Consider the following 25,628-nt stretch of genomic DNA (forward strand, 5'->3'; position numbering starts at 1 on the left):
AGTCTTGCTTGTCTAGCATGAACAAAGCCCTGGATTCGATCACCAGTGCTGTATAAACCTGGGCGTAGAAGTATGTGCCTGTATCCCAGCACTGCGGAGGGGGCAGCAGGAGAATTAGATGTTAAGGTCATTGTTGGCTGCATATCAAGTCTGTGGCCAGCTGGGCTACATGAGACCCTTTCTCAGGAAAAACAAAAAAAGAGAGAGAAAAAAAAAAAACAAAAGGAAAAGTAAGCATGACCATCAATTTCATGGTTGAACCAACAAAACCCCAGGCAGAAGGGCCTGGGTCTTTTACACAACCAACTTTGACTAAGCAAGCTTTCTTGCAAGATGCAGCATAGGTTGTTGGGTCACATTTGGTCTTGTGCAATGAAAATGAAAGAGGAACTTCTGCCTTCTGGGTTTCTACAGTTAGAGCTGCAATTACATCCTCTAGTCCAGGATGCCGGAAAAAACATCATGGCCATGCCCCAGTGGGGGTGTGGAGAAGTAGGTGTGAACACACCATCAAAGGAAGTGTTCGTAAAACCACCTTGCAGATGCAAGAGGCAGGCAACATCAACTGCTTTTATTTTTGTGTGTGGAGGTCAGATATCTTCCTGGATTTCTCTGTATTTACCAAAGCTCTCTTGCTCCCAAGATCCTCTCTTTCTACCTCCTGAGAGTTAGGATCACAGGCAAACCCTGTGCCTTCCGGGCTTTGTGTGGACGATAGGGGATCCTAATTTCAGTCCTCACGTTGGGAGGAAAGTGTTTTATAGGCTCATGCATTTCCCCAGCCCTGGTAGCTCGTGTTTTGTTTGTTGTTTTGTTTGCAGACAGGGCCTCACTCTGCATCTCTGGCTGGTCTGGGCCTCACTATGTAGAGCTGGTTGGCCTCCAAGCCACAAGGCTCTGCTTGCCTTTCTCTGCCTCCTGAATCAGAACCTGTACTAACAGCTACAGGGTAGGATGAGACATGAGGATTGGGAACTTGAGGCCAGCCTGGGCTACATAGAAAGTACAAGGCCATCTTGGTGTCTCAAAATAAAAACAGGAGCCAGAGAGATGGATGAGCAGGTAAAGGTGCCAGATCCTGAGCCTGATAACCTGAGTTTGATTCCTAGGGTCCCACAAAGTGGATAAAGAGAACTGACTCCTGAAAGTTACCCTCTGACCTTTACATAGGAGGAAGGCACCCACACATCCATGGAAATTGAATAAATAAAATATAATAAAATAGACTTTAAATAAATTTAGAAATAAATGAAAATGAAGCTATCCTAGGCCCTAGGTTCTTTGTAAACCGGTAGCAGGTGAGAGAAGGGACATCGAGTCTGCTGCTGTCATTAGGGCCCAGCCACAGTTTTGAGAAGAGCTGAAAGGGCGGGGCCAGATGAACCAGAGACCGGGTGGATGGCAGGTCCAGACAGATAAAACTCAGAGCAATCTGAGTAGGCTGGGACTCCGGTGTGCCGTAGCCCCTGGGACAGCCAGTCTCTGCCTACTGGTCAGTTGATGTGCACACTAGGTAGGCAGACAACAGACCAGCGGGATCCTTCACCATCAAAGAATTAGGTATCTTCCTCTTGAGGTGGCCCCTGTGAGGACGTGGCTCTTTTCCCATGAGTCCTCTCTTGCTCTTACAGCCCCAATTCACCCCATACATTTATAGGGTGGTGCTACTGGGAACAAATCATTTATTAGTCTGTCAGTGGACGGTACTGAACACCTATGGCTGTTCACAAGTCCACCCTCAAAATGGAGTCACTCCAGGCAAGGCACAGGCTGAAAAACCACTGCTTTTCACAATACAGGGTAGCTTACAGTAGAGACCAGTCTGAACTCAACAGGATCTCAGTTAGTATTCCCCCTTAAAAAATGAGAGACTTTGGTCAAAGTTCCCAGACTGATAATGTACACTGAACCCTGGTGCTCCAATTCAGAACTTCCCACCTGGAGGGAGGGAGGATTCACTGCTGTGAAGCAGCAAGTGCCCAGGTACTGACCCTTAACCTTGGGCTCCTGAGGCAGGCAAAGGCTGCCCTGAGGCAGTCTCCATCTCCATCTGGTGATTTCCTGTGGTAGCAACACACATCATCATGCCTATGTGTCAAGTCCTAAGGAAAGCTGGAGAGTGTTGCACGCTCGGGGATTTGGATAGAAAGCCCCAGGCTTTCCGGATTGCTTCCTTTCAGCCCCTCCCTTCATTCCCCTTACACTACTGTGGAATAGGAATGGACCCCATAGGCTAGTATGTTTGAAGGCAGTGGCATACATGACAAGGCTTAGGAGGTGTGGCCTTGTTGGAGACAGTGTGGCCTTGTTGGAGGAAGTGTGTCACTGGGGTTTCAAGTGCTCAAGCCAGGCCCAGTCTCTCTCTTCCTGCTGCCTTTGCATCAGGACGCAGAACTCTCGGCTACCATGTCTGCATGCATGGCACCAGTCCAGGTTAAATGCTTTTCTTTCTAAGAGTTGCCTTCATCATGGTGTCTCTTCACAGCAGCAGAACACTGACTAAGACAACCACCTCGTTCTTGGAATTGACTGCTGTGCAGAATGGGTGCTCAGCAGAGCTTTCCGGAGTGTCTTTTTTAGCAGAGAAGGTGGCCTTCAGGGTTATCTGAACAGAAACTGGGCAAGAGTTCAGGTGCTATTGTTGAATGGGTGGGGCGCTGTGAAGGAATGGGGCTGCTTCCTGCAAGGCCTACACCTCCTAGCTTCCAAGGTCAGAGAAACAAGGGACAGGAGCTTCCAGACCCACATGAAGATGGCATGAGGAAGACCCCCACAACGCTTTGATTCTATTCATTCTCTCTCTCTCTCTCTCTGAGTGTGTGTGTGTGTGTGTGTGTGTGTGTGTGTGTGTGTGTGTGTGTGTCTTTCTCCAGGATTTTATATCTCTTAATCTAGTCTTGCTTGAGCTTGATTTGTAGCTGAGGCTGTTCATGAACTTCTGATACTCCTGCCCCCACTTCCCAAGTGCTGGGATTACAAGTGTGTGCCACCAGGGTCTCAAGAGACAGCTCAGTGGTTGAGAGCACATGCTGTTCTTGCAAAGGATCAGAGTTCAGTTCCCAGCACCCACAATGAGAGGATCTGATGCCCTCTCCTGGCTTCCAAGAGACTTGTACTCATGCATATACTGTACACAGACATGCATGCATACATTAAAAACAAAAAGCAAAAAGCAACCTTGCACTACCATATGCAGTTTATGTAGTGATAGGGATGAGCCACCTCTCCAACCCCTGCACTTCTGTTTAATTAGAGTATCTGTGCTTGCAGCTGTGCACGGTGACACACTGCTGTAGCCCCAGCAACCCAGGCTGTGCAGGAGGCTGTGAGGCAGGAAGATTGAGGGTTTGAGGTGAGCCTGTGCTTAAAAAAAAAACCAAACAAACAAATTGTGTGTGTGTGTGTGTATTAAAATTTATTTGAGATGCCAGGCAGTGGTGGCACAACTTTAATCCCAGCACTCAGGAGGCAGAGGCAGGCAGATCTCTGCGAGTTTGAGACCAGCCTGGTCTACAAGAGCCAGTTCCAGGACAGCCTCCAAAGTCACAGAGAAACCCTGTCTTGAAAAAAATATGTATGTATGTATGTATGTATGTATGTATTATGTATGTACGTGGGATGAGGAAGTGGCTTGATGGGTAAAGTGTTTGCCGTACCAGCTTAACAATTTAAGTTTAGATCCTTAGAGCCTACATAAAAATCCAACACAGTAGAGTTCACCAATATCTGTAATCCCAGTGTGGCCCTATCAGGGGATGGGAAGCAAAGATATGAAACTCACAGGAAGCTTGGGGAACCCGTTGGCTTGGTGTAGACAGCAGTGAACAGCAAGAGAGCTCATGTCTCAAAGGTGGGAAGTGAGACCATAACATAACTTCATGTGCACACTGTGGCACAGGTATGCTAGCATATGCACGCACACACACACAGAGTGGGGGGAGAGAGTATCTGTGGTTGAGAGGACAGACGTCTGTTTTCAATTTTTCTTTTTTTTTTGAGACAGGGTCTCTCTCTATAGTCCCAGCTGTCCTGGAGCTCACTCTGTAGACCAGGCTAGCCTCCAACCCCGAGATCTGCCTGCTTCACTTTCCTGAGTGCTAGGATTAAAGGTGAGGGCCACCACCTCCTGGCTTGTTTACAAATTTTCAGATCAAGATTTCTATATTCTGTGAAACCAAAGCAAGCAGCAATAAAGTAGATGCTGGGTTGAAACATAAATTATAAATTGTCATTTATGATCTCAGATGTAAAGTACTTTTTCCTTTCTTCTTCATCCTCCTTTCTTTTTGAGACAAAGGGTCTCACTATGTAGCTCTGGCTGTTCTGGAATTTGCTATATAGACCAGGCTGGCCTTGAATTTAGAGATCTGCCTGACTCTGCCTCTTGAGTGCTGGGATTAAAGGTGTGTGCCACCAGATGTGCTTTAAAAAAAAAAAGACTATCTTTTCAGTAACTTATTATATAGACCAGGCTGGCCTCACATGCCTGGTGCCCAAAGAAACCAGAAGAGGGCATCAGATCCTATGAAACTAGATTTAGTGGGTGCTGGGATCTGAACACAGGTTGTCCTCTGCAAGGGCAGCAAGTGCTGTAACCACTGAGCAATCCTGCCAGGCAGTGGAGGGTGTCCTTTGATCCTCCTCCCCCTTGCCATTGAGCCCAAAAATATTTTCCACTTACTGAAACAGTTTCAACATTCTGATTTTCTCTGAAAAGATTTAAACTCAAAACATGTTATTTATAATAAAGTTTCCATGCCTATTTTGTATAGCTAGAACCCCTTGACTTATAAATCTGAAAACTATAGGTGAAGTACATGGGATCTAAAAAATGGAAGGAGACTTTGGTCTTGTGGCTCCACCCTTTCCTGGGTGTGGTCTGTAATGATGAAATGCTGGAATCTTGTCAAGCAGCAGTAGTTGCTTTGAGGTCCACCCCACACCTAGGCACATATTCTTAGGGACACACTCTCTCTCTCTCAGCTTCCTGGTCCCATACACAAAAAGTATCCAACCCACTTAAGTAGTTTTAAGAATAGGTCTTGCTATGTGGCCTGTCTGGCCTGGAACTTGCCATCTCCCATCTCCCCATGGAAGACATAGTTGGCCTCTATAGCTAGGGCCCAGGACCAAGGCAACTGGGACCTACTTCTTGCACTCCCCTCTGACAGCAAAGCTTGCCAGCCTCAGAGCTAATACCGGGGATAAGGGCTGGCAAGATGGCTCAGTGGCAGGTGTTTGCTGCCTGAATCAATCAGTAGGAACTACATAGTGGAAGCAAATTAATTCCTAAAAGTTGTCCTCTAACCTCCACAACACAGGCACTACTGTGTGTGTGTGTGTGTGTATACATTAAAATAGATTTGAAAAAAATATAATTCAAAGTTAAAAGAGCACAAGCTAGGTATGGCTATTTTATGTAATCCTTGCACTTGGGAGGCTGAGACAGATGGGTTGACACAAGTTTGAAATGAGCTTGGACTACAGAGTAAAAAACTCTGCTTCAAAAAGAGAAGGGAGGGCTGGAGAGATGGCTCAGCAGTTAAGAGCACCGGGCTGTTATTCCACAGAACTGGGTTGGATTTTCAGCATCCACAGGGTGGCTCACAACCATCTGTAACTCCTGTTCCAGGGGATCCAGTGTGCTCTCTGGACGGACACACACACACACACACACACACACACACACACACACACACACACACGGTGTCAGGACTCCCCCGAGCCTGGGTCTGGTGGCAGGTGTCTGTGAATGGCTGTTTCTCTGTGTATGAGCCATCCTTCTGTTTGCCTGGGAAAGCCGGGCAGTGGCTGCCCTGATGCCAGTAACGGTACTTCCTTCAGGGCACCGGTGGAATGCAGTCTTCTTGCACCTTACTTACAGACTAAGTGACAGGGCTCTGTCACCCTATGTAAAGATGTTCCTTGACCCTGAAAATAGAGGAGAGTTTACTGAGAAGCTGGTCTTAATTTCTGACTTGTTGAAAAATTATCCTGAACAGGAGGAGTCATGGAAATTGTGCAAATTCCACTTGATTATGGAGCAGAAGCTGAAAGGCATCTCAGATGAAGTGGGAAGCAGTCTTGGTGGACTGGACATTTCACAGTAGGTTTTCTCCCACAATTTGTTCTGGTTAAAAAAAAAAAAAAACAAACCTTAGGCAGTGTATTGTTTTTGGTTGTGCTGTAGATGGATCCAGGTTCCGACAGCTGCCCGGCAAGCACTCTACCTCCCGATCATCCTGCCTCAGCCTCTCCAGTGCTACAGTTCTAGAAGCCTCTTGCCAGGTGTTGGTGGCGCACGCCTTTAATCCCAGCACTCGGGAGGCAGAGGCAGGTGGATCTCTGTGAGTTCGAGGCCAGTCTGGTCTACAGAGCTAGTTCCAGGACAGACTACAAAACAATACAGAGAAACCCTGTCTCAAAAAAAACCAAAACCCAAAACAAACAAACAACAACCACAATTTTTAATTTATAATCACACTTATCTCTCCACAGTCTCTGAATCATCAGGGCTAAGTAGGAACTTTGCCCCATGAATGCAGGTAATTAGGCAGCTTTGGGAAAAATCTAAGATTTTTTTGACAGGCATTTAATGGATTCCATTCTGTGAGCCAACCACAGCTTTTTCAATTAGGACTGCTTCTCTCTCCATAATTTAGGGGTTATTGTAGGTCAAAAAACAAACCTCACAAAACCCCAGAAGACAACAGAAGGCATTCAGGCAAGACTAACTGGAGAGTGGAGCCACAGACTAGACATCGTATGAAAAGCACTCTTTTGGAAGATGGCCTTTGCTAGTGCATTCAAAGAAAATGTGTCCCACTCTCCAAAGTGGGCGGGCTAGCCAACACCACCGGGAGAGGAAGCTCTCTTCCATGTCTGTAGGCTTATTCCTAATGGCTAGGAAAGTAGCCGCGGCCAGGGCAGGAGGAGCATAGGATTTGAGAACTCTTGAGTGAGATGGACATCACCATCACTGCCTAAGAAAGACAAGGCTGACATTCTGCTGCTCACTGCGGATGCAGTTGGGGCAGAGAAGCAGGGTTCACCCACTGCCCAGGGGAGGTGGGCTGGCCACAGGAGGTTGTGCCCCCACTGTCAGGTCCTCCAGCCAGTCTCAGCTGGCAAAGGGTAATGAACCCTCACATTTCCCATGGCCCAGAGAGGCAGACCAACACCCTTTCTGGTATGATCTGCAAAGTCTTGTTGACTTTTTGTCTAGGAGGCACAGTCTCACTCTGCAAGCCAGGTTAGTCTGGAACTATGCAGCCCAGGCCAGCTTCAAACTCACAGAAATCCTCCTGCCTCGGGTCACTGGGAAGAGCTGGGCTTAGCAGTACATACCTGCAACCCCAGTACTTTGGAGGCAGAAGCAGGAGGAGTAGAACTTTGAGACCAGCCTGGATCTGTCTGATTAAAATGAAATTGAACACACACACACACACACACACACACACACACACACACACACACACACACGGATTACTGGGAAGATTTACAGTCCTTTTTCACAGATGTTGCAAGATGAGGTTCAGAGAATGAATGACTGGCCCCATGTCAAAGTGCTAGGACCAGACCTGCAGAGCAGGGCTTCTGTGGAAGTTTCCATCCCAGCCTGCTTTTGTTTCCAGTGGACACATTCTTCATAGGCCACTGCTCACCAATGCTTCCTCTGCCTGGCTATGTAGGTGAGAAGGCGGAGGGCTGGGAGGAAGATCATCTTGCACGTGGCCCTCTGGGGTGGGTAATCGGAAGTGCTTCTTTTCTCATGAGAGCCATCCCTAGCTGTCCTGTGGAAGCGGGAGCTGGTGACGATGGATGGAAACTAGGTAAAGATCTCAGGCCAGGCTAACTGCAGTGCTACGGAATATTTTCCACTGTTGAAAGAAACATCAGAATTCCCTCAAAGATCTCACTCAGAATGCGCTCCCAGCTGTGAAGAAGCAGGAACAACTCGCTGTGCACAGGCGAGCGAGCGAGGGAGCGATCTTTGGGCAGCTACATGGGAAACTGGCTGAGACTGGAACGGGAGGGAAGGGCAAACTCAACGGGTGGAAACTCAGTGCCAGTGGAATCCAAACCAGGAGCAGTACACTTGACACACATTCCGACAGCGGGTGCCACTGCAGCTGGACAGCCAGCGGCGGCTCAGTACTGCCACGTTCCCCTCGGGCACAGCCTCCTTAGACTGTTAGGGAAAACGGGATGTCCCTCCACCTGCCTGAGTGAGAACAGTGGTGGCTGGGAGGGAAGCTCAGGCTCTTTCTTCCGGTTCCTTCTGTTTTCTGTCAGCAGTAGGGAAAGACATCCTAGCAAATGACATTCAGCGATGCTTTAATTAACTACAGTATTTTGTATTTCAAGATGCAGCAAGAAATCAATTCCAGATGGGCAAAACGAAAGACACACCAAAGAATGATTCTTTTATTTGAAAGAAATTTACATCTCCCAAAGGTGAGGAACTCTGTGGGTCCAACAGGCTTTGCTGATGGACAGTTAGGATGGGCCTGGAAATTTTTATTTCATATGTAAAATGTAACGATTCTCTCCATGTCTGCTGGTTCTTCACGAGTCTGTTTCCAAGACTAACGGTTAAATGGCCCAATGTAGTTAGTCCTAAAAGTTTTATTTTTGGGAATCCAACTTGGAGTAGACAATAAGTGTGGAACTTGCCTTCCCCCTCAAGCAAGCTAAGGTTATTTTGAGACTTTTCTTCCTAGGGAGAGGAATGGCATTTCCAGCTGCGCACTTCTGGCACTTCCTTTAGCCTTCTGTAAACAGGGAGCCAGGCTTCCTTGTCCAGCAGCAACTCAGGATGGGGCTGTGTAATGCCTCCACGCCAAGCAGCAGCCAGGACCTGTGCTCTCTGAGCTCAGTCGCTTGATCTGCACCTTAGAGCACTTGAAATGTGTTCAAAGCAGGCACCTTTCTGGGTGCTGGGCAGAGTCTTGGTGTTGACTCTTTGTTCTGCCCAAGGCCTCGAACCTGTAAGGCTCTACAAGAGACCAGAGGTTCTTTGTGGCTCCGGCTTTGCAGATATAGTCTAAACAAAACTTTCTCAAGTCTGGCCCCTCTAAGTCAGCTACCTGTCCTAACAAAAGAGTTGCAAAGAACTTTTCACTTTTTTTGTTGTTGTTGTCTTGTTTTTCTTTGATAGAATCTCACTGTGTAGCCTTGGCTTGCCTGGAAATCACGATGTAGACCCAGCTGGCCTCTAACTCAGAGGTCTGCTTGTTTCTGCCTTCCAGCCTTGGGTTAGACAACCATAGAAACACACATTTATGAAGATGGGTTAGAAGACTCCTTTTAAAAAGTCCTTTCTCTTTTCAATGCAAGGTCTGATAGCAGGGAGTAAGCATTCTACAGTTGGTCCTCTGTATCTACAGGTCATGCATCTGTGGTTTCAACCAAAGGTAGTCACAAATATTTCGGAGGGAAAAAAAAAACCTGTTTGAACACATACAGACTAGTTTCTCGATTGTGATTAGTCCCTAAGCCATCCACAGAGTAACAACTATTTCAACGTATGGCAGTGCATACCTATACTGCCAGCAGTTGGGAGGCCAGTCTGGGTTATGAGTTCAAGGTCAGACTGGACCACATAGTGACTGAAACTCTGTCTTAAAAACAAAATAAAACCACTACCAAAACCCAAAAACAATAAATCTGCCCAAAACAACCCAACTACTTATGTAGTATTTACATCACATGAGGTATTATGCATACTCTAGAGATATTTAGTGTCAACGAGAGGATATGCTTAGATTATTTACATACACTGCCATTTGTAGAAGGGACAGAGCATCTGCATGGGGTGTGTGTGGTCCTGGAATCAGTCTCCCGTGGATACTGACAGCTTTTAAACATATATACACGAGGCCTCATTGCAGACTTACAGAGCTAAGCCTCCAGACATCTGCAGTTTTCAAAGGGCCCCCAGGGGACTCTAATGCATTCCCCAGGTGAGGAATAGGCTGTCTGTAGAGAACACACTGTATTCAGTCCTCATCAAGAAGACATTTAACATAACTTCTACTGACATCTATCTGACGGCTCCTTGGTGATTGCTGACAGTGTAATACATCAAGGAAGTAACTTTGCTGGGAGAAACAGCAGCTGGATGTCTCAATGCCATCCACAGAGATGGCTAGAAAACCAGCCTCTCATGAATGAACCAGAAAGAGAAGTGTAATAAGCCGTGTGAACATGGTGACAGTAGTCAGGTGTGGGAGGAGCCTACTGGCTTCCTCAGCTCTTCTAGGTGGGTGGCAGGTGGCTGAATTGGCTGTGCTGTTTGGAGACAGACTGATGTCTTCTTTCCAAAATAGGGCAAGCCACAGAACTGCCAGGCCCACAGAGCAGCACAGAGGAGTGCCACTCCTGAGCACCAGTGAGCTGTGCTTGTCTAAGTTATGATGCATCCTGACCAGGGCAACACACCTTTCTTGCCACTTGTTTCTTTCTCTTTAGAATTTCAAAGTGCTCAACACATGAGTTACACTGACTAGCAAGAATAGTTTAGACACTGATGAAGAAATGAGGCTCTAGGGCTGGGGGGTAGTTTAATGGTCAAAAGAACAAAAAAAAAAAAGAAAGAAAAGAAAAGAGAAAGAGAGACATAGGGCCCAGGACCAAGCTGAGTATTTTGGGTATCCAGAAATAACCAGATTAGTTTTTTTTTCCTATGGTGGCGATGGAAGGATTGGCACTGGGATCTGGGATCAATTCAAGGATGCAGATTTTACTGTCCTACTGGCTGACAAGTTTATACCTGCCAAAAGTGGTCACTAAAGGTGACACTGAGGCAGTGGTCATGTAATCCAGCCTTGGTTTCAAAAGAGCTGAGAGAGCAGGGTGATGTCTGCCCTGGTAAGATCCCCATTCTCCCCTGCAGAGCTTCATTTCAAGAGCTGGTAGTAGGCAGCATGGGCAGAACAGGGTTGCGCTACGCTCTGGGCTGTTGCAGGTTCTGAGCTTGGGGTGCAAGGTCAGTCATCACATTCCTAGGTGGCTTTTCTCGGTAGTAGTAATGATGTGCCTGTGTGATGCTACACACGGCCACCGAGTCTCAAGGACTATGGGAAGTACTCTAGACTTGAAATATACGATGGAGTGGGGAATCAGGCAGTCAGACTGACTGTGTCTTTCTTCCCATCGCTTCTGCCAAGAGAGTCAGAGAAAGCCCTTCCAAGGGAACTTCAGAAGACAGTCTTCTCAGAAGACAGTCCCCTCCCTAGGACCCAGGGGCAAAGGAAAGTGGGCTGCACAATGTATTCAAGTGAGCAGGGAGAGCTCTGTCTCTAAGTCAGCTCTAGGTCTGCCTCCACACCAGCTCAAGAGCCCATCACAGGCCAGATACCTGCTGCCAAGGCTGGGCACACCAGCATCCACAGTCTGCCTCCTCAATGTGCAATAGAAGCAGAGGGCATCTGTCTTTCGGGGAGTACATAGATGTGGGAGAACACGGGGATAATTTGGTCATATCATGGAAGACGTAGATTTAAGTCCTAGAAAGCGGCAATTAACATAAGGCGTGCCAATCCTGGCAGGGTCCTGACAAAGAGAGGCTAGTATCCCACTCTGTCATCTGCCATTTGGTTCACTCAGGCCCCAAGTCCATTCCAGAGACAAGGAGGGGGAAGGCACCCCTGGTTGCAGAGGCTTTGACCTCAAATACAGAGGAAGGAAGGGGTGAGATCCGATCCAGGCTTTCTCAGTCAAGCTGCAGGCACATAGCTCCATGCTATGTGGTGAGGTGACAGGAGTCAGTGACAACTCAACCATCATAGGCAGCCTGAAGACAGAAGTGAACCACATGGACCTTTCACCCAATGCTGCTCCAGCTTCAGGAATGGGAAATAATCTAAAAATGCCTTTTTATAGCCCAGTTTCACTCAGTTTCTCTAACTGGCATAGAGAATAAGACAGGGTATGGGAGAGAGACTTTAATAACCGTAATACCCCAGAGGTTTGAAGACGGAGGACCTGAGAGTGAGTGTTTCCAGAAATCAGTTGCTCAGGGTCCCTGGCAGTGTCTGCATATTCCTTACAGTCTCTTTTTAATCAGTTTCTCAAGTTTGCGGATGCGGGACGATTCCTGCTCTGGTGTTGGAGCCATTAGGGACAGTGTGCTTGAACTTTCTGTCCCTGAGGGTGGGGCAGGGAGCCTCTGCCGGAAAAGTTCCAGCATGCTGCTCTGCTCGCTCCTCTTCAGCCCCTGAGAGGAAAGGGAGAGAAGGGTGGTCAGGGGGCGGTCCCACAATGGGTGGCAGGGGAGGAAGCACACCTTCGTCCTGCAGTTTGCCCAGCCTCAGCTCTGCTGGGTTAACTGCATAATGGCTTGAGCCCAAGGACCTGGAACATAAAACTGAGGAAGGAAAAGTGGGCGATAGGATGGGAGAGGACGAAGGGTTGGGAAGAGAAGAGAGAAACGATCTCCCTCTTCTTCCTTGCACTGCTCCGCTCCATCCTCCATGGGGCAGTGGTCCTCCCTCGGGCAGGGTGGTCCTCAGGATGCTGCAGTCTGTACGACCAGGATCAGCCTTCAGGAGAGACTCTTGGCAATCTGGGATGCAGGGTGAGGCCAGAAATCTGCATTTGGAGGCAACCTCTCTAATTCTATATTCACATTCCATGCCCTAGGTTGGATGGGATGCACTTAAAAAGAGCTTACCTTCATGTCCAGTATTTTCTGGAAGGTTTCTGTGTTGCAATCCGTAAGGAGTTTGATGTAGTTGTCAACAAATACCACCAATGGTTCATGAGGGGCCATCACCACCTGCCAACAGAGAGGGTAAGAGTAGGTAGGAGTCCTTAGGCTGGAGGGCAGGCTCAGCGATCCTTACTTTCCAGCTGACCATGAAGGGGCCTATTGCCAGCTCCAAACCCATGTGTGGAAATGCTCTGATGGCTCATTTCAACTTGATGTTCAATTAGAGTAGTATCCCCAAGAGAGGCTGAGTCATCATTAGTGCCCAGATTGCTTTTTAACATCGGATTCCTGGACCCCAACACCTGAGGTTCCTAATTCCACCAGGAGGCATGGAAGAGACCATCTGCTGGGGGATTGCATGGGTGGTGAGGTCTCCACTTCTTCTGTTACTGCGAGGGGTGAGAAGTACATGGAATGGGTGGCCACAAATGTTCTCAGGAACAAAAATTCCAAACTGGCCTCACTCTCTTGAAGATCTGAAACCTGGAACTTCGTTTTGCCACATTCATTTAACTACCAGTTATTATGCAGACAGATGGCATCACCATCCTCAGATTTGCTTCATTCGGTTCTGGAATATGTTTTTTCTTCCCTAGTGGGTTGATTTTGTTTTGAATTCCCGAGAATGTACCAGAAAGTGACAAGGAGCAGTTTCTTCAAAAGTCCTTTGCAGATATTTCCCAAAATGCATCTCTCCTCCCTTGAGCAAGCTAGCTGGGGAGGATAGCCGTGAGGCTGTTTGTAGGTTTCCCAGGACCCTTGTGTGGTCCAGATCCTGAGGTCTGCAGCCAGGCTAGTCCACTGCAGCCTTATTTTCCTGCCATCGTTTGAGTCACTCTGGGAAATGGGCCTGAAGAGCCCACAGGTGCTGGACTCTCAGCTCTCTTGAGAACAGAGCCTTTGCTTCCCAGCTGCCAGCCTTTTCTGACAGGCCCAGGTGGAGTTCAGAGGCAGGCACTATCTACCAGAGCACCAAGTTCAATTGCTTGTCAAACGAGGCATTAAAAAGCTCATTTGCCAATTAGATTCAGTTACTACAACATCTGTTCAGAGTTCACGTAAAGGTGCCAAACATGGAAAGCCACAGGCTTCTGGGGAAGGGAGTGACAGCTGGGCCTAAAATTTCTGCTGAGTGACAAGGGATCCCTGGACTTTTCCCCTGATTTGCCACCTGACGCTCAGCTGGTAGCGCTCATTAAACAGAACTCACCTGTCAGAAAGGCTTGCAGATCCCCAGATAACTGTGCACTGATTTTCAACATCATAGAGTGTGGACAACTCTTGGGGCCCGAGGGGCCAGAGGGGCCAGAGCAGACTCTGTGTTTGCAAATCCCAAACTCCCTGAAACAAGGGATCTAAGCTGGGACCAGCCCCTTTGAACAGAGTTCCAGAGAAGACACACCTTGAGGATCATTTCAGCCCGGGTCATGCCTTTCACGACAATCTTAGTGTAACTGGCAGGCGCCTTCCTCACCACCTGGGAGCCGATGGATGGGAGATCCAGCAGGACCATCTTCAGGGAATGGGTGTCCAGCAGCAGCTGCATACCAAGCAGACTGTTATAGCCACTCTATGCAACTAGCACCTAGTGTATACACGCTGAGCAGGTGTGTGTTACTCACTGTACACACGATCCTTTCCCATTACAGAAAACTTGGAAAGCAGAACTTTAAAGGAAAAAAAAATACAGTTTTCACTGGCCAGGAAAAGCTACTTCAAGAAACCACAGTGAAATGTGGATATAATTCCTGCTAGCTAGTGAGTGTGGATGAAAACCTAGTTTGAATCATACTGAGTGTATGTATGGCTTCATACCCTGCCCTTTCTAGTAGACACACAAAGGGTTTGCATTTTATTTCCCATCATGACCGTCTTAAAAATTTACAATTTGTAACGGCTATGCAATACTGGCTACATTGTTTAAGTTATAGTAGCATTCTCCCACTTAATTTGCTCCCTAGATTTTTATTATTAGTAACAGATGCTGAGGGGCTGGAGAGACTCAGGTGAACTGGTTTGGTTCCCAGCACCCACAAGGTGACTCAGCCATCTGTAACTCCAGTTCAAGGGGATCCTATGCCCTCTTCTGACCTCCACAGTCACTAGGCATGCACAAGGCACACATGCATAAATGCTGACAAAACATTCGTACACACAAGAGAAAAAAATATAAAATAAAACAACAACAAAGTAAAAAAGCCAGATGCTGAGGCAGACAGCCTCATTATGGATTCTAGCCTCATCAGTGACATCTCCTTAGGGGACAGTCTCTAGAACAGGCCAAAGCATAAGGGTATTCTGAAGGTTCCCAGAACATGTCTGAACCTCTTTCTACCTAGAATGCACTTGTTTACAAAGCTACCAGCATCACAGAAATTGCAGAATGCACCCTCATCAGCACTGAAAAAGTGTCACAAAAACCTTACTTATTCATAAGGCAAAAGTGGTAACTTGTTATTGCTATACTTAGGATTTCTCTAGATGCTGTTTGATGACATTTTAACCATATTTAGTCAGATCTTGGCAGCATCCACTTTTTTTGTTTGTTCTGGTCTTCTTGAATGCCAATTATCTGGAAAGAGATCAATTTTCCTCATTGATCACCAATGGCTAGAAGGATACTAGAAGTTTCCTTACATTGTCTCTCTGGGGGTCCAACCTGAATGAGCTCATTGTTTCCAATTTTGTAGAAGAGAACATCAGTGCTCCAGAGGTATAATAAACTGCCACACATAGTTCAGGATGGCTTGATTAGATGCCTCTAGGCACTGATAACCAGGAATACAGAAATGCCTGAGGCCACAGGCTGGGGGTCACATAAGGCCCCAATAAGGTGGAGTCAGTAGTGGGATGACAAATCCCCTGACTACCACTAAACTCGGATGGTAGTGGTCAAAATATTAGGACAAGGTTTGATGACCTGTTAGACAGCCTTTCAGAATTATAGCTAGTTGGCCAGGGGAGGGATTTAAGGCTCTGACACTCTGTGACCTCTGGTTTCCCCTGGACTTTGGATGAGAGAATTAGTAACTAAAGACAAACTAGCTACTGAGAGATACAATCAGCTTAATGGTTATAGTGATTATAATTTTGACAATATTATAAGGATTTGGGGAATGTTAATGCTTAGTTCATATAACCAAGACATATTACTTTCCATGAGTGGCAAAGAAAGCTACCCTAACAACAGGAATCTGATGAAGAAATATGGATAGTCAAAACCACTTTCTGTTTGTGTATAATATATACGTGTGTGCACGGGCATGTACATGCCATGCCATGTGTGTGGAGGTGAGAACACAACCTTCCACCTTGTTTGGAAGCGGGGTCTCTGAGTTTTGGCCACTGCATTGTGTACCTGGTGCCAGGCTAGCTGCCTGTGAACTCCCAGGGGTTATGACCTCTTGACCTCCTCTCCTGCTTTAGGAGTGCTGGGATTAGAGATGTGCACTACCACGCCTAGCTTTGTGTGTGTTTTGGTTATTCCAACTCAGGTTCTTCATGCTTGAGGGCAAGTGCTTTTGTCCTCTGAGCCATCTCTCCAGCTCCAGAGCCTAAACTTCCTGAGTTTCTCAACTTTGGGGCAGCACAGCAGTCTTATTATGCTTGTTTTAGAAGGTGATTGGAAGTCAGGTGTGTGTACATGCTTATGTGTGCACACTCACATGACTGTGTGTGTGAGGAGCCGGAGGTCAATCTTAGATGTCTTCTGTCTTATGTGACAGGATCTCTCACTGAACCTGGAGCTCACTAATTGGCTGGACTGGCTGGCTAGCAAGGCACACTGGCTTTCTATGTGGGTTCTGTGGACCCCCCAACTCAGGATCAAATCACCATAGTTTTTGTTTTTTGGAAAAGCCGTGTGTTCAGAGAAATGTATTCAGCATCTGAAAAAATGGCACAGACTACCAAGACCCACACCAACAGCCCAGAGTTAGCAAACTCCCCAGAGTCACGTGGAATTTACATTGCTGCCCACACACTTCTAAAGAACAACTATGCTGGATGCAAGCCCCGAGGTGTGTGCACCCTACAGTTCCAGCAACTTGGGAAGCGAGGGGGGAGGGTCACTTGGACCCCAGAGCTCAAGGCTACCCTGGGTGAAATAGCAAGACTCTGTCTTAAAGAAAAAGAATGTTTATGTGTAATTCTACATGGGTTAGAATCTAGGAGATGAAAAAGAAAAGTTTAAAACACTTTTTTTGAGACAGGGTTTCATTATGTAGCTCTGGCTGGACTGGAACTTACTAAACAGGCCAGGCTGGCTTCAAACTTACTTAAATTTGCCTGACTCTGCCTCCCAAGTGCTGGGATTAGAGGCATTTGCCACTATGGATAAATATTGAGTTTACTAAGTGTGTGTGTGTGTGTGTGTGTGTGTGTGTGTGTGTGTGTGTGTGTGTGTGTGTGTGTGTCTGTGTACATCTGAGCACATCCATGAAGTCCAGAGAAACATCAGATTCTCTGGAGCTAGAGTTACAGGTGGTTGTGCGCTGCCTGATATGGGTGCTGGGAACCAAAGCCCAAACCTCTGGCAAGTGCTCTGAACTACAGAGCCACCTCTAACAGCCCAAAACTTTCAAACTTTTAGTAGAAAACACAGAGATTGTTTTTATTGCTTGTGGGTAGAAAAGAATGTCAAATATGGGAAAGACTGAAAAATATATTATTCTAAGTTAAGTTACATGAGACTCACAGTAAAACATGGATCCAAACCAGCCATAGGCTGGTACTGCACTGGCAAGGGAATGAGATGCAGGGCACATAAAGACTCCCATGGAGTGAGAAGATGACCAGGGCTGGGTTTAGTTTAGTGCAGCATATCTGCCGAGCATGCACTCAGCCTGGGCTCTAACACTAGCACCATGCACACAAAAGGTGCTGGCTAAGAGCTCGTGGGGACAGACAGAATTAGTTCCAGCCCTTTGGTGGACCTCAGCAGTATTTTCTTACTTGAAGATCCACATAACCCATCTGGCATTGTGCTGTGTATCTGTAACTCAGCCCTTGGCAGGCAGATACAGAAGGACTGTGGCAAGTATGGGGCCAACCTGAGCTATCTACAACTTCTAGGACAGCACTGGGGTTACAAAGAGAGACTTTCAAAACAAACAAAACAACAAATATGTAACTATGATACAGCACCCTTTACTTACACCACAGGGAGAAATTCTTGGCTGTTCTTAACTTTTTGATAGCTCTGACAAAATTCCTAAACTTAAGGGACAGAAGATTTGTTTTGAAGGACAGTCCTGGAGTGTCAGTCTAAGTTGACTGCTTGGCCTCATGTTTTTCAACAGAACATTATGGTGGCAGCAGTGTGTGATGGGGGAATTTCTTTACCTCACTGCAGAGAAGAAGCAGAGAAACCATGACAAGATATAGTTTTCAATGACATGCCCTGAGTAATGTACTTCCTCCAACTCGCCTGTACCTCCTAAACCTTCCAGAAACTTTCAAAACAGTGTGTCCAGCATTTAATACACAAGTCAAAGGTGACTTTCATATTCAATCCATAACACTTGCTTTAAAAAGAACTTCCCTGTACCTCTTCTTTGCAAAAGCAAGGACTGGAAACAGCTCAGTGTCCATAAAACAGGAATGAATAAACGAATGCTGGCATATTTATGCAATGGGAAATGATACTGAAGCCAAAATGAGTGAACACAAATGACATAGTTCAACACAAATAAATCTCAAAACATGCTAAGTGGGGGGAAAGGCAAGAGAGGAAATGACATGTATAGTACAATTTATATAAAGCTTAGAAATAAGCAAAACAATCCATGTATCATTTGGGGATATATACATGCATGAACACCCAAATACATATGGCAAGTTAGAAACCTAAATCAGAATAGTGTTCACTTTTGGGCATGGAGAGGGGGGTGAGGGAAGGGTGGAAATTCACAGGGGCCTTCAGCAAAAATCGTAATGACCTAGTTCAAACTTGAAGAGATGTTGAGCAAATTTGGGGACATGGTACAAATTTCAATGGCTGGTCACTATTTTTTTGAAGTATTTTCTATTCATCTGTTAACAGGAAATCAATCTGTCTTTCATTATTTGTATCTTTCTTTCTTTCTTTTAAGGCCTGGCTAAGATTCAACTTCACCTCCACATAGTAATTATCAAAATCAAAACCATGGCCTAGCATTTATCTGTTGGGAGGAAAATCTGTTTCGAACATCTGGGGATGTTGGCTACTTTTTCTAGTTCCCAGAGATATATTATATACATATAAGCCAGACATAACTTTCTAGTGTACCCCATATCTTAAAGAGGTATGGCATTCTCATCTCTGGCTAGTCACAAGAAAACCCCATCTCGCTAGTCCCCTGAGAAGGACCTCACTCTTGCTCTTGCATGAAGCAGTATGGTCAGGAAAGATGAGAACTGGTGTTATGGGAAGATAAAAGGCCACTGGTCACCACTATCTGCTGGTTTCATTTTGAAAACTCATTATAGACCAGTTTCTTCATCATGAGGCACTGGGTAAGAAGTGGCCACCCAAATTTACTTGCACCTCAGAGATAATTTGAGGGCTGCAGATGGACCAAGTAGCTATGCTTGGGAAAGAGCACTAACGAGTAAAGGAAACTTTCAGAAGGAGGCCCCCACCCCTCCTTTTCCTTATGGATTGACTGATTGATTGAGGCAAGATCTTACCCTGTAGCCTAGGCTTCAAGCTCTCTATTTTCTTACCTTAACCTTCTGAATGCTGGGGCTATAGGCCTGTGTCACCAGGTCTGGCTAAAATGGCCCCTTTAGAGTCGGACACTTTCTTCTGTAGAGTGCTTGTACAGTTTTTTGATAAGATTTGTTTCAAGGAAGTCAGTGTTTCTGGTGCTACCGGAAATGGGTTTTGTTTTCTTGAGCTAGGTTCCTGGTCTGCTGCCTAGGCTAGCATTGGATTTGTGAATATCCTGTCTGAGTGTCCCAACTATCTGGAATTATAGGTGCATGCAGTGTCTTAACTACACTTAACTACAGATGGTTTCATTTGAAATTTTCATTTCCAAGGGTTGGAGAGATAACTCAGTGGTTAGGATCACTTGTTGCTTTTGCAGAGGACCTGGGTTCAATTCCTAGCATCTACATGGTAGCATATAACCGTCTGTAACTCCAGTTCCAAGAGATCCAACACCTCCTTCTGGCCTCTGTGGGCATCAGGCATGCATGTGGTGCCAACAAGTAAGTGAAACACACATACAAATAAAATAAAATAAAAATTTTAAATTTAATTGACTGATTATCAATTATAAACAAATCTATTTATTTGGTGGTGCTGCCGACTGATGGCAAGTACTCACATGCTCTCCCACTAAGTCCATCCCCATGCCTTAGAAACACATTTCTAATGTGGACCTTAGCTCTAGAAGCCTTCCTAAATTTATGTAAATTTTTTTTGAGACAGGGTCTCTCTATGTAGTTAGTACTGGCTGTCCTGGAACTCACTATTTAACCAGGCCAGCCACTCACAGGGATCCACTGCCCTCTACCTCCTGAGAGCTGGGATTAAAGGAGTATGCCATCATACCTGGCGAGGACATCACCCGTGTGTGTGAGTGTGTGTGTGTGTGAGTATGTGCACACATGCACGCGCAGGCACATGCCATGTGACTGCAGGTGCCCCTCAAAAGGGCAAACAGGCAATAAGGGATGGAAATAGAGAAATCAGATATCTTATTTGCCATGTGGGGGATTTCTGTATCTGGCCATTGTGTTTGATGTTGGCTCCATCTTCTCACTTCTGGGGTATAGCAGGGATTTCCTCTCAGTGGTGAGTAGCGCACACACAGGGTCCTTATGACTGAGAGGGTGGCACCCTGTGTAGAAAAGATGGCTACTTAGGAAGCGGGTCAGAGCTTGCTTAGGAGGTAGGAATTAGCGCACAGGGACGGCAGAGTGGCCCTTCAGAAAGAGAGTGTGCTGCACAGAGGGCAAAAGCCAGCGACTTGGGCAGGAGCACCCATGTGTGTACGAGAGAGGCGGGAATGCTCAGCTGTTTTGAATACAAGTCTGCAATCAGGAAACCAGGAAGCAGGAGTCTGGGTTGCACTTCAGTGGTCGAGTGCTTGCCTCACATGTGGGAGCCTCTGGTTCAATCCCCAGCGCCACAAGAGGGAGAAAAACAATCCGGAAGGAAACTAATTTCAGGAAACATGGAATGTCCTATCAATTCCCCAAATAAAATCTTACTTTGTTCATGAGCAGGTACATGTGGGAGTGGAGCACTATTGTTAAAATCTCATCCGTGAGGTGTATTTCAAACATATGAGTAATAGATTGGTATCACGAGACTGTAAGCACAGGACTGAGCTTCAACAACCCCAACAAACATCTGCCAACATTCATTACTGCTCGATTCCAGTGGCACTGGACAAGGGGCATCTTTGTTTTTCACCCCACACTTGACCTTGCCACTTGCCTCTAGGGGGCAGAAGTGGTGGGTGCTGTCTTAAGCTTGTGGGCCTGGATGTCAGTAGTGCAGGCTGAGAAATCCTATCATGTTCATCCCCAGCCACTCACTCTTTTCTTTCTCTTTCTAAGATAAAATGTGCATACCATGAAATGTGAAATACTTAAAAGTATGCGTGTATTTTACATGTTAATGATTTTTTCTTTTTTCTTTCTTTCTTTCTTTCTTTTTTTTTTTTTTTTTTTTTTCGTTTTTACGAGACAGGGTTTCATTTATTTATATTGTTTCTTGAGACAAGAGTTTCTCTGTGTAGCCCTGTCCGTCCTGGAACTCACTATGTAGACCAGGCTGAGCTCATGAGATCCACATGCCTCTGCCTCCTGAGTGCTGGGATTAAAAGTGTGTGCCACCACTGCCCAGCTTCCTAATATAGTTCTTAACTGTAATTTTGACAAATGTTTATAACATGTAACATTTACCTTTCAAAAACTCTGAGATGGCATCTTTATCGTGCATATCCCAAGCTGGCCTCAGACTCACTGCTCAGTCAAGGATAACCTTGAACTCTGAGAATTTTCTACCGTGTATGAATAATCATTTTAAATACCTTTTTAATCACATTCAACAACGAACCTATTTTTACTTTGATACAGTTTAAAATTTTACTATTAAATAATAAATTTTACCATTTACTGATTTATTTGGACAGGGTCTCACTTTATACCTTTGGTTGTCCTGCAACTCACTATGCAGTAAGGGCTGGCCTGGAACTCACAGAGATCTGTTTGCCCCTATGTCTTCAGTGCTGGAATTAAAGGTGTGCACCACCATGCCTGGCCTCCTTTTGGAAAAGTATTTGTTCATTTTCTGTGAACGTGTGCACCTGAGTGTGTATACATGCACCACATGCACACAAGACCCCACAGAGTTCAGAGGCAGCTGATCCTCTGCACTGGGAACTGAACCTGCGTCCTCTACAATAGCAGTACATGCTTTTAACCACTGAGGCATCTTTCTAGCCCCCTTCCCCTGTTCTAAAGGCTACATAGAAAAGATGTGCCCAAGAACAACCATCTCTCTCACTTTCTACCTGTGATGACACACACTAGACCATGGGAACAGTGATGAGTGTACTTTCAGATCTGCTTTAATGTTGGGCATGGTAGTACACACTTTTAATCCAGCATTCAGGAGGCAGAGGGAGAAGCAAACTCTGTGAGTTTGAGGCTAGCCATGGCACACAGTGAGAGCCTGTCTCAACAACAACAGCAAGAAGCCCCTACACACCCCCAATTGCTTTAAACATTTTTATCCAGATGTTTTTGAACTAGAAGAGTCTAAAAGTCAATGTGATAAAAATGTAGTATTCTTAACACATATAATAAGATATTATTGAACCTTAAAAGGAAGGAATTTCTGATGACATTAGGCTAGGTCAGAGAAGTCAGACATAAAAGACAAATGCCCACTTATTTGATATTTGAAGAACAGTCAAATTCAGCGACAGACATTAACATGTGACCGCGGGGAGGGCTGCAGTGGGGAGCAATACTTAGATGGATGCAGAGGTTTGCTTCAGAAATGGTGGCCATGGCAGCTTCTCAGCAATGGCTGTACTTAATGCCAGTGAGCTGCACACTGGAAGATGGCTACTTGGCACATTTTATGTTATGTGCAATTTCAAAATATTCCTATGGCACATATCCAGAAATAATCTTTTTATGGTGCTAGGGATTGAACCCAGCATCTTGTATATACAAAGCATGTATTTTAGCATTAAGCCATCTTCCTGCCCTGTTGATACCATATATAAAGACAACACAAAGCAAACTGGGTATAGTGGTAGTGCTTGCTTAGTATCTCGTCATCCAGCAGGCCGAGCCAGGAGATTTGTGAAGTTTTTTGTTTGTCTGTTAGTTTTTTTTCAAGACAAGGTTTCTCTGTGTAACCCTGGCTGTCCTGGAACTCACTCTGTAGACCAGTCTGGCCTCTATCTCACAGAGATCCGCCTGTGTCTGCCTGGGATTAAATGCCTGCCCCTTGCGTGCGTGCCGCTGCCCCCCCCCCAGCAGGGTTTGTGAACTTGTAGACAGCCCTGGATTACACAATACAGCACTGTAACAAAACCAAACCAAATAAATGAAGGAAGAAAATGTAAGAAGGAAAAAAAGCAACTTGACAAAAAATGAAGTTTGGAGCAATAGGAAAGGTCTGGAAGGTACCTGGAGAGTGCCTGGGCAAGTACTCTTGTTTAAATAGGACCCTGAGCACAGAGCAGGCAGGCACTGTTTGTGAACAAGGGGCCAGCAACAGCAGATCGAGGACTGGGCTGTGAGTCTTTTTCCAATAGCACAATGTGCTGTTCTCTCTAGGGTAAGTTTAGGCGAATGGATTTTATTTCTGCTGTGTGTTCAGTCATAGATGACCTCAGTTGTAAGACTAATTAATGACCCTGCAAATCCCACAAGGTTCTCTGAAAATCACAAACTAGCAAGGAGCATTACAATCCAGGAATGGTTCAATTCCATGTGCCCTTGCAAATGCTCAAGAGGACCCTGGGGCCCGGAGATAAATAACTCACTGCATGTACTAATCACAAAGAGCAGAAAGGGCCTCCTTTTTATTTTTCACATCAGTATTCAAGCCTAACCTCAACTCAGCACCGAGCACCTTTTGGCAGAAGAGGCGCAGCTGAGATGAGGCATAGCCGTAGCTTTGAATTCTACAGCTTTGGTAAAAACTTGGGTTAGCGCCATGACGCAAGGCAGGGTGTGGGTGTGTCAGAATGTGTTTGTACCTATAAGCAACTCTCTATTAACTTCCATTTAAAAACTGATTTTATTATATCATTGTGTGTGTGTGTGTGTGTGTGTGTGTGTGTGTGTGTGTGTGTGAGAGAGAGAGAGAGAGAGAGAGAGAGAGAGCGAGCGAGCCAGCCAGCCAGCCAGCCCACAGAGACCAGAAGAGCTGCTCATCAGAGTCATGAAGCTAGAATAACAGGTGGTTGTGAACTGAACTTGAGTCCTCCATTCAAGTGGTCACTGCTCTCACCTGTTGGGACATCTCTCCATCCCCTTTGCTAACTTCTTGATCCTTGGAACCCTGCTGCCTAAGTGAACAGGCCTCTAGCTAGCATAGCTTGGATTTCAGAGTCCAGATGCCAGGCCTAACGTTACCCACACGAACCTAAACTATACATGGGAACCATTCAAGGACCACACTGCCCTTGTGCCCTTGAGGCCTCCACAAGGCTGGATCTATGGATAACCTATTACTCGCCTTTGCATGGGGTCTGAGAAGTAAACTTTAGTTCTAGAAGATGGGCTCTTCCTTCACATCTAAAAGCAGATGTGAACACTGACCAAATGGATCCTGTTCCTTAGATACAAGTCTGGGGTCTGAGCTGACCTGCTAATGTTCCATTCTGTTCTGTTATTTGAGACAGGATCTTACTACATAGCACACACTGGCCTTGAATTCACAATTCTCCTGCCTCTGCTTACTGAATGCTAGGGTGGCAGGTGTGCCCCTACTCTCCACCAGCTAACATTGTTTTATAAAAGAGAAAATTTGAGGAAAACAGTCATGATATAGGATTTATGTGACAACATCAAAACTCTCATGGCTGTTAGTCATTATGCCAGCCTTTGAGGCCTGAGCAAGGCTACGAAAACCCAGAACTGTGTTCCCATGAGTCAGCTTTGGATTCCAGGGGCTTGGTCAAGTCTGTAGACAGAAATGTAACTGAGAACTCTTAAGGCAGCTCCCAGACACAGATCTCAATCACTGCACATCCTCTCAGATGGCACAGTGGAATGAGGTGACCAGAGTGAGCTCTGGTAAGCATGCACTAATGAAACTGGAGCTGGCTGTGAGGGCATCGCTGCCACTTCCGACGGAGAGAATGAGATCTGCACCCTGGACATGCCAGAGTCAGGATTTTAGAACACTGGCTGCTACAGTCAGGCCCAGCTGGTGTCTGAGTCGTATAACCTCCCAGGGAGTTTTCCAAGACAACATTTTTGACTCCAGCTAGAGCGGGTCAGGCAGACAGCCGAGGGCAAGCACTGACTAGAAGTCTTTGTGCAGGCCGCATGTGGAAGATGAGCAGTGAAACAGAAATAAGGTCATGTCCAGGTCTCAGGAAGCTTACCGTGAGTGGGGGCTGGCATTTAATGAAGGCTGGCTATGTGCCAGACAAGCATTTTACTTATGGGCACTGACTTTCATTTTATTTTATTTTATTTTGAGACAATGTCTAGCTGTGAAGCCCAGGCTGGCCTCAAACTTACAATCCTCCTACTTCAGCTTCCTGAGTGCTGGGATTACTGGTGTATTCCACCACACATAACTCTCTGTTTCGTTTAATTCTAACAGCTATTTTGTGAGGTGGCACCAAGCTTTCCTATTTCAGAGACAAGGAAATGGCGGTCCTGTAAAGTAGCTTGTCTACAAACAGATGCAGTATTGCAGGCACAGGATTCAGCCTCC

At 46.0% G+C, this 25,628-nt stretch overlaps 1 protein-coding gene across 1 annotated transcript in view; it reads right to left on the bottom strand.

Annotated features, from left to right (window-relative positions):
• Window positions 1-8,405: 8,405 nt before the first annotated feature.
• Vps53 (VPS53 subunit of GARP complex) overlaps window positions 8,406-25,628 on the bottom strand; it is a 134,692-nt gene continuing 117,469 nt past the window's right edge. The window contains exons 20-22 of the mRNA XM_005067384.4: window positions 14,118-14,255; window positions 12,677-12,781; window positions 8,406-12,220 (exon numbers count right to left, since the gene is read on the bottom strand). Coding sequence (XP_005067441.1) covers window positions 12,050-12,220; window positions 12,677-12,781; window positions 14,118-14,255 — 414 coding nt within the window. The 3' untranslated portion in view covers window positions 8,406-12,049. The remainder of the gene's footprint in view (window positions 12,221-12,676; window positions 12,782-14,117; window positions 14,256-25,628) is intronic.

The sequence above is a fragment of the Mesocricetus auratus genome, unplaced genomic scaffold (assembly GCF_017639785.1).
Source record: "Mesocricetus auratus isolate SY011 unplaced genomic scaffold, BCM_Maur_2.0 Super-Scaffold_100007, whole genome shotgun sequence".
Taxonomy (NCBI): domain Eukaryota; kingdom Metazoa; phylum Chordata; class Mammalia; order Rodentia; family Cricetidae; genus Mesocricetus; species Mesocricetus auratus.